This window comes from Rissa tridactyla, chromosome 8, assembly GCF_028500815.1.
Source record: "Rissa tridactyla isolate bRisTri1 chromosome 8, bRisTri1.patW.cur.20221130, whole genome shotgun sequence".
Lineage (NCBI taxonomy): Eukaryota > Metazoa > Chordata > Aves > Charadriiformes > Laridae > Rissa > Rissa tridactyla.
In genome coordinates, this window is record NC_071473.1 from 11,150,562 (window position 1) to 11,163,887 (window position 13,326).

At 32.9% G+C, this 13,326-nt stretch overlaps 1 protein-coding gene across 6 annotated transcripts in view; it reads left to right on the forward strand.

Annotated features, from left to right (window-relative positions):
* The window catches only part of SNX29 (sorting nexin 29), a 130,706-nt gene that overhangs the window by 93,331 nt on the left and 24,049 nt on the right, over positions 1–13,326 (forward strand). For 4 of the 6 annotated variants that reach the window (XR_008468167.1, XR_008468166.1, XM_054212575.1 and 1 more), the window contains exon 20: positions 4,205–4,344. Coding sequence is in view for 2 of the 6 variants with exons in the window: in XM_054212575.1 (XP_054068550.1) it covers positions 4,205–4,344 (140 nt within the window). In the remaining 4 variants the exon portion in view is untranslated. Of the gene's footprint in view, positions 1–2,086; positions 2,204–2,923; positions 4,125–4,204; positions 4,345–13,326 lie in introns of those variants that run through there. The other 2 variants (XR_008468169.1, XR_008468168.1) reach the window with 2 other exon arrangements.

Sequence of the window (13,326 nt, forward strand, 5' to 3'; positions counted from 1 at the left end):
TTTAAAAAGCAATATATGTAATAAAGTCAGGTAAAATTCATAAAGCATTCCTACAATTAAAAAGAGGCATCTATGAGGCAAGGAAAAGATCTTTGTGGTTCTAGTCCCAAGTGGTCAAATGACTGGCTTGATGATTCAAGACACAAGTTCTTTGTCCTTGTTAGAGACAAGACTTACTGTTTATCCATCTTACACAGTCTATTTCTTCTATACATTTTCCACCTGAATTTCAGAAAATAACTTTGATCTTTGTAATAGTATCCATCCATATTTTTGAGAGCAGGTTTACTTTTTCAACTATGTTAGCATATCTATTCAGTGAGATCTTGAAAGTGTGCATTTATTTAGTACTGTTACTTCCCATACATGCATTTATTTTCCTAAAAAATGAAACTATATAATCTAACCAGTGAAAACATAAGGTTTTTTGCAAAAGCATAAATACTTGTAATTTTAACAAAATTACTTTGTCCCCAAAGTACATTGATATCAAGCTTACATAAATCTGTACATTGAATCTTAGGGGAAGATCTTTGCTGTTTCTTGTGTAAACGGATATGCAAATGTAGATTTCTGCTGACAGATACAATCTCATACAATCACCAAAGATATGTGCTAAAAGTGGGGTTTTTTCACTGGTACAAATCCAAATCAAATTCTTCCCTTTACTTTTTGCTTGTAAATAGAAATATCGTTTAGGGGTTGGAATATAAAATACTAACTAGATTTTGGTTGTAGATAATTGAGTCCAGTGGAAAGAGGGTAACAGTTACCTCTATAACTTGGCCAGGCTTTGAACCAATTATGCTTTTCTATTTACTATTTTGTGGCAAAACCTCTTTATTATTGCAACAACTTGGCAGTAACAACTGTGTGGTAAAATAAGTCTTCTGAGTAGCCAACCTGCTGTTGCAAAATGCACGTTTAATGATAAAGTATAGACCTGCAGCTGAATCATTTTGACCTTGGTTTACATTACTCCTGGTGAGGACAATGGGCATGGTACAGAATTTCATGGTAGATCACTCAGTGGTTTTTTCAGAGATCAAATTTTTATCAGGCTAGAAGAGCGTTTTTAACTGTTCTCAGGCTGAGTTTAATTTCTGAGATTTTTCTGTATTTCGCTTGATGAATGGCAGAAAAATAGCTATATTATAAACACTAATTTGATCGGCTGTAAACAGCAAAAATGCATTCCCCAGGCATGTTCTGGCAGTCTTAATTAGAAAACTCCTTTGTGCCATTATTAACTGTAGCTAATGAGATTCTTTACAATAGCATAAGGGACAGAAAGTTCCTACATTCAGCATTTTGCTCCTGTGTTTTTAACAAAGTGTCCTGCCTGTGAAAGAAGATGTATTTATTTAAATACACGTGCAGTACAGGAGTCATACTGAAAGAATGCAGCCTCTGCTTAAGAGCGGAGTTTTAACATAATTTAAATGATTTGACTGAAAATACTGTTGTTGAGGATTTGTGACCAAAAAAACTTCATACTTTAAATATGGAGATCAGTAGAAGTGATGAAGTGAGAAAGAGGAAGTGTAGTGGGGGTGAGGCCAGTTCTTTGGAAGGGCTCTAAGCTGCGGCTGTGCCTGCACTAGGAGCGGCCTCGTAGAACGAAGCAATGCTCCTCCTTCCTCCGTTACACACAGTCGAGTAAGACTGAGGGAGAGGATTACTCCATGATTGAAATGGTCTCACGTGCCAAACATCACCACTGCTCATGTGGTTAAATCTTTCAGAACCAAAGCTGTTCCACAACCTCTTTCCTCTTCACTGAGATCTCCTATGTGCCACAATTTCTTGCCTTCTGCCTCACGCAGCTTATGGTAGCAAATTAGTTTCCCTTCTGATGTGATACTTTAAATCCTTTGAGTGAAAAGATGGGAAGACAAGGCTGTTCCTTGTCAGAGAATCCAGTAGGAAAAAAAAAATCTTAGTAAAAAGGGGAAAAATATTAAAATTTATGTTATCGAACTAGTTAATTAGTATTGCACTACACTTTCATTTATTATTAGCATTCCATTTTATTCTAATATCTGTCACCACATATTAAAATTTTTGCTTTAACGTTTCCCAACAGCTTGTATAGACTTCTGTTCCACACATTTGTCCAGACTTCGTCAGTGCAGCGGGGCACAGAGCAAGCTGTTGCTCTGTTCCATTTGAGTAGTAACTGTACTCAGTTGTGGAGTACTGGGTGAGTGACTCTGCAGAGTGGATTGCATGAAGTGTCAACAATGCAGCCTTGTTTTTTAATGAAGTATCAGTTTCTGAGAGTTTTCAGACTTCATTTTTTCATTTATCAGTAAATCAATCAACACTAGAATCACCTGCTACACAACTTGTGTGTGTAGTGTGTGTATGTTGCTGAAAACCAATGTGACTGATAAAAAAGATATAGAAAAGCATATAATACATAGAGTTTTTTTATTTTTCACGCTGATCTTTTTATTATTACATGTGTTAATCTAAAACTGGAATGCGAAACACAGCTGGACATCTGTGTAAGTTCATATCTAGAAACCAAAAAACTGAATTTGTATATACTTCGAAATCTTGTAAACTTAATTAAACAACACAAGCACTGCCTAAGTTTTTGAAACCTGTAAGTATGAATGTCTTCAGCAATTATAAATGTTACAGTAATTACAATTACATGTTATTAAGTAATCACATGCCAAAAGACAAGAGCAGAAAAGAATTCCTTAAATTATTAAAAATTAGGCTATTTTTAGTATGGAGAATTGGTTGCCTGTATTTGCAAATGTACCTTACTTAACATAGGTTGATTTTTATTTATTTATTTATTTTTAATTCTATGAATTTAAATTACTACTTTGAGAAATGTTATTCAGAATCTCTTCTCATTTTCTTGTCTCCTAAAAATATTACTGTTCCTGGTAACTTCTAATGAGAGATAAGAACATAACCAAATGACAATAAAGGTTCTAGGAACTCTACAGAAGTCCTCCTGAATTCAAAGGAGCATCCCTGCTTTGACGATGAGATAGTCGATTTTACCTAAGGAAGGAATAATACTCAGATTCGCGTCCCATGTGTGGCAGCATGACTCAAACCTTCTTAGTACAATGAATTTATTCAGTGTTGTCAAATGGATTTATGGTGTTTTGCTGGTGGGTTGTCATTTTTTTTGCAAGCAACAAGAATTTGTTTCAGCAGCTTTTCTTACACAGGTAAATAACACAGGTTGGATAGACACATCTTCTAAGTAATAGTCTTCCTTTGAGAGCTGTAGTTTTCTAATAATAGTTTTGGCTTTGTGCCTAAAGAACATACTCTGCCATTTAAACCAGGTGATCAAAATGCCTGCATTTCTGAGATACAGCATGCTGCCTGTAGTGCAAATCAGCCAGCACCTGATTTCATTGTAAACCTATTGCAGTCTTAATGTTAGTGTACACTTTATATTATAGTTTGCTGTAATTGCGATCCCTTATAGGAAGAAGTTTAAGCTAGATGTAAGTTACAGGATGCATGGTGTTGTGCTGGTTGCTAGACTTCTAATTTGTAAATCCCTCAGCAGAATATGGAGTTTATGGAATTATTTTATTTATTGGGGCCAATACAGTATAAAATCCTGCAATCTATAGGAACTTCAGTAAAATGTTTTTATGAGAACTGTGATATAGTCTTTAAAAAAGCAATCTACTATAGGGAAACTCCACCACAAAATAATAAATTATTAACATAAAAAAGCTGGAGAAATATTAATCCATTCTGGAGTTTGTGTACCCAACATCTGAAAAGTATGGATTGTGAAGAAATTGTGGGAATAAGTCAATATTTCATTCTGTGAAGGCTGGGTAATTCTGGATCTCAAAAGAAATCACATAAATTGTTATGTCGCTGCTGTTATGCACTGCCTTTCTAAGATTGTAGTATTTTATGGAGAAAAGCATTCCGGTCCATAGAAGAGATACTCTGCCAAGGAGAGAATTCGGCATCCTGTCAGTGGATATTTTTGTGAAACAGGTTTTTATTAGGTTGCATGATTTTCCTTTATCTCTAAGAAGGAAGATCAAGGGATTTTTACATATTGCCAACATATTTCTATAGACATAATAAACATAGATTATCAAAAGATAAAATTTTATGTTTTTTAGGACTGTTTAGTTACATTGTAGAATTGAAAAACATATTCCTTGTGTTGTTTATATTTTTCCCTTTCTATCTTTAGGATGCAAAGTTTGTAGAAGAGCGACGCAAGCAGCTACAAAATTACCTAAGGAATGTAATGAACAAAATTATTCAAACTGTGCCAGAATTCACAGCCAATCCAAAAAAAGAGACTCTTATTCAGCTGATGCCATTTTTTGTGTAAGTATCTGTCATGTAGTCAAGAAAATACTCTCTTCATCATAATTTAATTTAAAATATAATGCCAACATCTCCAAAATCTTTAAAACAGTGTTTTTTAAATAGAAGGCTCCTGTTCAAATTATAAGTGCTTTTGTTATATTTAAATGATTATGTGATACATAGTAATTTTTGTTTATTTAAATGGTGACTTTGAGCAAAAATCATTGTGTAAAACTTCCAAAAATATTTAAATGACCTCAAAGTCTTCATCCATATGTACTCTTCAAACATTAGGTGGTTTTGATTTCTTTTATTTGGTTGTTTTCAGTTTTGTTGTGCTTTTGTTTGTGTAGGGTTTGTATTTTTGTTCTTAGATTTATTTTGGGGGATGAAGGTGCAGGATTATTAGGGTACTTACTAAACAAATTAAAAATTCAAGCTATTGAACTCTTTCTAGCTGAATTTTGCAATCTGTTGACACCTGTTCTGATTTCATTAATGTTACTGTTGAGCGTGTCCAGAAATAGATTAACACAGTCATCTGTCAAGAATCTCAAAACAAACCCTTTGATATGCAATCATACAAGGGATATCAGTTAAAATCTTTCAATTTTGTTGTAAATATTGTTCTTTACAGTATTTATAAATGATATTTAGAACTATTTAAGAAAGAATATTAATGAAAATCTGTTTTTGAAAGTGATTTCAGTAATAATTTTTCAGTATAATGTCTTTTCAGTACTACACCTGTAAAAATTGTGTATAGATTGAACACATGTTCATAGTAAGCCATCATACTAATTTTGCTGTCCACAAGCCTCTGCACAGGGATTGTGCATCCATGCCTGTGAATCCATGGATGAATCAATTTGCAGAATCCAGACCAATTTAAAATTAATATGTTTCACTAGAAGGGTGCATACTTAGCTGTACTATTTGCATGGTCTTATGCAGAGTTTCAGATTTTGAAGTTGAAACTTTATTTCAAGAAAGCTATATTTATTAGAAAATGTAATAGATAAATGGAAGAATACCAAGATGTATTCTGTGGCATTCATGTTTTTTCAATTTTTCCTGGATTTGAAGAAGCAAAAATCAATTTGATGAGACATCTTGATGATGTTGTTATAAATGGCAAAATTATGTTTGTAGAGACAAGCATCTTAAGACACTTATCTCTTTCTTCTACAAACCTACTTTGTAGAATTTGACTAAGGGCTGTAAAGATTGAAATGGTTTCAAGTACTTTCAGTTGAGGGGCCCATACGTGGCTTTTGTTTAGTTGTTTTAAAGAAATTGTCCTTCATGTTGTACGTCATTTTGTTTTTTAAAGAAGGGGGATCAAATACAAAATACATTTGCAATTGAATTTTCAACTCAAATAATTTTTCTTTTCTTGTCCAATTGTATTTTATTTTAAGGTAGTTAAGTATAGCTGTGGGAAGTAGTGAACTGAGAATTTCTTGTCAACTTCATTTCATAAATTGCTGCTTTAAATGTAGAGCAGGAAAATAAATTCTGAACAGTGTGCTGTTTAAGGTCCCATCTTTTCACTGGCTTGTTATAATTGATTATCCTGAGTTCCACACAGACAAGCAGTAATGCAGAATAACATCTGTAAGTCAAGGCTAGCTAGTTTTTCTTCCTCAACCAGTTTGCTTATGAAAGAAATTAAATTTCAAGTTTTGTGGGGTATAAGGTATTTTAGTAAATGGTGATTATGGTTTCAGGTGTACATTGAGTTGCTGTAGTAATTATTATTACCTCAACAGTACAAGTGGTCATAAAGATAGCAACACAACTAATATTAAAATATGACAAAAGCGGACCAGAGGGTATTAGATTAAGAAATACTGTGGATATTCTAGTTAGAAATATTAATCTGAAGCTTTTACGTTAATCAAGGGAAAACATAGTAGCAGTTCATTACTTGAGCTGTGGTGCATTATTTACATGCTTTAACCAAAATTGTTTGGGTTTGGTTTTAGATTTTTATTTAATTTCAATTATTAGAATTTCACATATTTTTCTAAAAAAATCTACCATTAATTGTACAATTGAACAGTGACCATACTGTGAGATTGTAACTATGAGATAGTACAGTACTGATGTAAAAGCAATGATACTGCTTTTCAGGTGGTTTCTTTATCTTAATACATTGTTGTTACAGAAGTACTTTATTACAGTATCTTTTAATTCTACTTTGAGAAATGACATTTCAAGAATATTTATAATCTCTTAGCCACTTACATTAAAAACAGGAAGAGAAAACAAATTTCCTTTTATGCCTCAGTCTGAAACAATTAACTTGCTTTCTGATAGTTAATCTCATCTCTTTTATAGGTAAATAAATTTAGATCTCATGTTTTTGTTTATTAAAAAAAAAGTGCCAGGTATGAGAACCTGCACAGGAAAAGATTCAAAATCACAATCCCATGTAATGTATTCTACCAATGATGCACAAGTCAGAATAAACACCATTACCCTATTCTGCTGATGTAAAAAAAAAAAAAAAAAAAAAAACCAAAAAAACCCCAAACCAAACAAAAGAACTCCAATGCTATTTCTTCTAATAAATGTAATGAGCTGAATGAGGTAGGTACAATTAATTTCACAAAGAGCAAAGTTTTATTGAGAAGGCAGCACATGTAAGTAACCTGTTTTCTCAATATGGGTACAATTTAGTATGTGAAACTTTGTGATACAAAATAAAGCAACTATCTCTAAGGAAAGAAATTTGTTCAAGGAGATTTACTCAAGGAAATTTGCCAGCACCATTGGTCAACAATGTGTAAACATCAATATGATACACTGCATTGATGCTAAACTTTTTTGGGTATAGCTATATGATAGGTTGCAAAAAGACTATGTTTATTTTTAGAGGGTTTTTTGCATTTGGCAATTTCATAATTCTCAACATGTTGCATGAATCAACGGACTATAGTGGATTTAAGAATATTCTTTGGTATCCGGACATTGTGTTTAAAAGGTTCTGTTCATATATGTATCTGTTAATTATTTCCTGGGAGCTTTTTCTCACATAATAGATGTATGAGCATTCTATCTTAGCTGGAGTAGATAGTTCTCTATGTAATAATAATAATAATAATATTAGTGGGATTCTGGAAAAGCTTAGCTCTTGACCAAAATAACTATATACCTCATCTACGGTAGACAAAGTGGGTTTTAATGCATTTTTCTACTGAGATATCAGACTCTTCCTCAGCAGCTAGAGCAGCAGTATTAAATTAATACAAAGATCTTTCAGACAATGATAGAAGGAGCATATTTTAGAAAGTATCATTGTTGCTAGGCTATCATTTGAATTCTCGTTGCCCTTTATTTTCTGAGAGTCATGACCTGGCACTGTTGGTGAGTAAGAAAAAGCATCTAAAAGAAAATGCATTTCAGTTCCACTTCATATTGCCATCTTCTCTAGTATTGTCCTTTCTTAATTGATTTTGAGCTTTGTCAACAGATCTTGAACCAGATGGACTCTGTGAAGTGTTTGTTACTTTATTCAGTTGGAACTTTTGTACCGTACCTGCAACTATTCTGTTAGGTTTAATAATATTTTGGTTTAATAATATTTTAATATAAAACACTGTAAATACGTATAATAATTCTGATATATTTGATATGTGCTTTGTAGCACAAATGTGTGTATAGTTGCTGATAACATCTTTATTAATGGAAGAGTTAGCATTTACAGAACATTGAGATATTAGTCATAGGACTGTGCTGTAGAGAGTAGTGATACCTTAGTCTAGGAGAAAAAAATTACAGTCTTAATATGCATAAAAATTCTCTAGGGCATTAGATCTGTCTATTAGAAAGCTATGAAATATATATAAAAAAATAAGATCTGGTCTTAAAGAGTTTCTTCTCACTGTAAAATTAAATGACCACACTTCAGTGTGAAAATGAAAAATCCCATAAAAGTTATGTCTGATTAGGCATCTATAGATGGAAATTACAGGGTCAGTTTTAATTAATCACTTTTAAGATCTGATTTAGGTCCTAGAATATGATTATAGTGAACAGAAAATAAAATTAATGTCTCTAAGACTGAATCCACTGATTACTAAATGCTGGAAGGAATATTGCCTAAAATCTTTGCTGTGAGGTTGTTACTTAGGGGATTTCTCACTTCCCAGTGCAGTGATTTCATACAATCAGACACAGATCTGATGAGGCAAAACATTTTATCTGCTCTGTATGAAATAGCCTACCACTGTTACAAAGAAAGAAATTAATTTTATTTTGAAACTCAGATACAGTTAACAGTTTGCAGTAAAATAATGTGAATCAGTTTGCTAGCATTTCTCTTCATTATTGTATCAAATGCTAGTGGTTAATCATGGAAATGTAAATTTTTTTTGATTCCTTATGCTGTGAACTGTCATTAATGTATTCTTTCTGTTGTTAATCTTTATCATTTGTAATCTTGGTTTGTATATTTTTCAATTTTAATGCTGCATTAGCTCAGTCACAGGTTTGGTCAAATAGTTTCCTTTGCAGTCCACTTTCATGTCTTAATGTAAAAAAGAGATTCTGGCTCTGCTAATTTGTCTGTTTACATGCTGAATAACAAATTCTTTGTGATAATAAAATTGACATCACAAGTTAAATTTTCCAGTCCATGCAGAGCAAAACCTAAATCAAGAATTGGCACTGCTGAATTAGATTGCTACATCTGCTAGCTGGTGAAGGCCTGTCTGTTAATACTTCCTTAAATTAACGGTTATTTGCACTCATGGTTGGTACATTACAGATAAATAAAACTTGTTATAACAAGTACACTTGTGTTTTAATCACATTTTTATCAATCTATCCAAAAAATATCATGCACATTAGCTCTTTGTAAATATATATGTAAGAACAGGAGGGATCTTTGGCAACAAGTATCACAGTTCTTTGGACCGTATAATCGAGTCTTTCAACATAAATCATCATAATAGATTATATGATTTCAAGAATGTAAAAAGCTAAAAGCTGTAAAAAGTTGTGAAAAGAAACACTAAAATGCTGTGATGTTCCGTTTTTCTGTCTCTCTGGTTTCTATATCGAATATCCTCACTTTTTAGAAGATAAAGATTTTCCTCCCATTATCCTCATAATAGATACAGTCTGAAATATAAGAAAAAACCTTTTTTACTGTAAAGGTGATGGAACACTCTAACAGGTTGCCCAGAGGTTGTGGTCACTCCATCCTTGGAGATATTAAAGGTGACAGGACACAGTGTTGGGCAGCCTTGTGCAGAGGGATTGGCTAGGTGATCTCCAGAGGTGCCTTCCAACATCAAATAGTCTATAAATCTATGATGCCCCAAAATCTGAACCTGCAATTTAAGCTTGAGTTATATTTTACATAAATCGCATACAAAGATGTGTTAGCTAAATATGCAGCTGGTCAAACAGATGTTATGTGTGAAAACAAAAAAAGCCTGAACAGTGTGAAACTACTAAAAAACATGTACTCCACTTTGTAGCTGTGCAATGCTATTCAAATAAGAATACTGCCACTTCATTGACTCTTTTGTTTCAATGCAAATGTTTGCGTTAAAATATATGCCAGAATGGTATAAACAGAATTTTGTGAATATTTTCACAGATTACTGTGCTGAGTATTTTTTTATTTCATTCTCTAGGCCACAGCTACATGTTACAACTATCTAGTTCTAGATAACTATTAATTATATGTTCTGCTGAGCTGCAGAGGTGGACATTTGTTCTCTTATGGTAGCTGCTCGAATGTACTTCATAAAAGAAGTTAGAGCAGGTCCTGAGAAACTGATGTCTGCAGGATGTGTTTGAACACCAGAGGAGTCATCAGTTCTCCGTGATGATTAGAGCATTGTAACATTCCAAAAAAATGTTGTCACTGGATGACATTACTGGCAACATTTGATAGCAGAAGTTGTGATCTTAGGTGTTTTGTGTCAGTTGTCTTTGAGTCACCAAGTTAAATGGTAGTGAAAAATTCAGTATTTCTACCTCTTTTTCTCATTTTGTAAATGCTTCCTCCTTCCTGGAAGGTAAAATTATGAGAAGCATGGTAGAGAGACACAGCTACCAACTGACAGGCAAATTTCAGTACCAATCAATCAGCCACTCAAAAAAAAAAAAAAAAAAAAAAAAAAAAAAAAAGCCTTGGAAATATTCCTCTAAGTTTTATTTAGCATTAAACTGTATGTAAAGCCAAGTAACCTTGCAAAGTTAAAATGATGTAGAAGAATAGATTTTTATTGTTAATGGGTTGAAGATTTTTGGTTTTGTTTGGATTTAGGGCTTTTTCTTATCTCTATTTCAGTTGCAATTGTCAATGTGTCATTGAGAATATTTAAATGTGTATATTAAAAGTATGAGAGGTGTAAAGAATGTTAACTTCTATACAGTGCTGTTGCTGGTATTAAAATGTTGCTTTCAAGCATAAATGAAATAACTCTTTTAAGAAAATTACTGTGAGATTCCTATGGATGTTGTATCTCTGAGTTCATTTTAAAGAAATTGACAATTGACCCTTTCAAAGTTACTTTCAAAATATTTTAGATGGATAGATGCATTTGCTCAGACTTAAAGTTAACTACAAGCTAGTCCATCAGTTGTATTTCATTCAATAGCTTCATCTCTCAACAAGGGATAGTTTACTATACAGCAGATATGGGCACTGTTTAAGTATAAAGAATGAATTGAAACCTCTCCACAAAAACGTCTGTGGAATATTATTTTAAAATAAGATCTCTGAATACATAGGCATTAATATAGTTATGTGTAAAGGTAGAGGAGAAAAACTTTTTAAAACAGTGCTTTTACTGTGTTCTTGGCCAGTGACAGTTTTGAGATGAGGTTTTCATGAACTAATAAAAATTTTAAAGGAATTTTAGGTTTATAAATTTCTCTGTTTGCAAGACTTCAAATCTCAATCTCAAATGAGGTGAAAAATGCTTTTGTAATCATATTCTGCTCATGTCATGTTCTTATGTTCTCTGCCTCATCTTATGATTTATAAGAAATCAGTTTTATAGCTACAGAGAGGTTTCTAAAATATTTCAAAAATAGGAATTATTTCCTCCCTTTAGGACTTGCTTAGCCAGACTGATAGTACTGTATTTATAGCATTGGTATAGCTCTCATTTAGCTAGTCTTTCTGCATGAAAGCCTACAAAAGATGATTCTATGAAAAAGCAAAATAATTCTAAAGTATGTTTTTCTAGCCTCTAAACAAAATAGCAGAAATTATAGTTCATACAGAATTTATGCACTGAATTGAATGGGAATCCCTCCTCTTATTTGAATTCCATACTACCTACATATAACAGAAGTAAGAAAAGCCTATACACATACATACATCTATATCAACCCAGCAGTGAATAGCGTTTTTTTTGTATTTTTATTCTGCAGAAAAAGTTAGCTTGGAATATTTTCAGGTATTGATACAACTATTTATACGTGAGTGCTGAATATTCATTGAGATGATTCCTTTGACACCTGTGTAATTAGGGTATGAATATATATTTAGTTAGGCATTGCATCAGTTATTTATATAGGATATGTGGTGTTTAGTTACATATGTGATTTGGGAAGTACTAGTTAACGTCATTTTTGTACTGAATTTTTGTTTTGCATATTCTATAACATATGTTGGGTCTGCCGGTGCAGCCCGGAAGTTTTTGGGGCAACTGGAAATGAGACCAAAATTGTCCTGTCCATTCCATTTGCAGTGTATGTGGTGCCTTTATTCTGCTGTTAGTGCGTTATCAGACAAACAATACGATTAAAAGCAAACAAACAAGCAGTCCCTCAAATACTGCAAAACAATGTTGATGCTAATTAAGGAAGTTATAAATGCAATTTTGAATAGGTTAATTTCTCAAAAACATGAGTTGGTGATGGCATGACACTTCTTAAATCTATTAGTGTACATAACTGCGCCTTCTAATAGAATAAATGACAGTATTCCGTTGATGCATCCTAAAGTATTGTGGCTAGTGGCCAGATTTTTACCTGATTGCATCCTTTGAAGTGGCAGTTTGTGTTATCAATTTGTCACTAAATGACGTTAATTTCTCTTTTACAGATCTCAGTAATGTTCTGTAACAATAAGTAAGCACTGTGATAAAGAGGAATATAATTCACATGAACAAACTGGGAATAGCATTTGCTTAAATATGTGACTTTTAATTAGTAAAGCACCTCCTAATGCCAGAAACATGCTAATGAAACTAATTTATTGCTATGTTAATTGATTGATCTACTTATAAAACTATGTAGAGACATTACACAATATTTATCTTTCAATAGAACTGTGTTGCCAAGCACTGATGATTGTTGAAGTAAAAATATCTTAGATATCTAAAATTTGATTAGCACGTTCAGATAATGCACGAAGTTCCATTGCAAAAATGTACTATTCTTCTGTGGAATTTTTGCTGATAGAATTAAAGTATTTGGAGTGGATTGTTCTTAACAAACATATAGTTGTCTCACTCGTATTCTTGGTTTCTGCATTCCTCACTCTGTAACTGACAGGTTTGTTTTTAGTCTCTCATAACGTATGAGGCTTGACATCAAACTTAAAAAAAGCATCATGCCTGTTTTGATCTAATTGAAATGTGAAGAAGTAGGGCAAAGATTGCCTGGTCAAAGTATATTCATACTTCCATCTCTTTTCCTTCTGCAAGAATTGTATTACGATGTTACATTGTCTTTTAGTTTGTGTTTTGGCATATATCGACATTGAAGATGTGTAGTACATGCCATTCTACAAATGTATTAAATTTTCCTTTCCATGCTCTGAGTAGTTGAGAGGGTTTATGAATGTTAGAGGAAAATGAGGAATGAAAAAAATACAGCAGGAGGAGTGGAAACAGTGATAAAGAGGGCAAGAATAAGCAGGGAGAGAGGGACACAGGATGCTTAATTTAAAAGGAAGATGGTTTGAATATGTTAAGGAAGTACAGAGAAATGCTGGTACTTCCAGCTTACTAGAAGCATTTG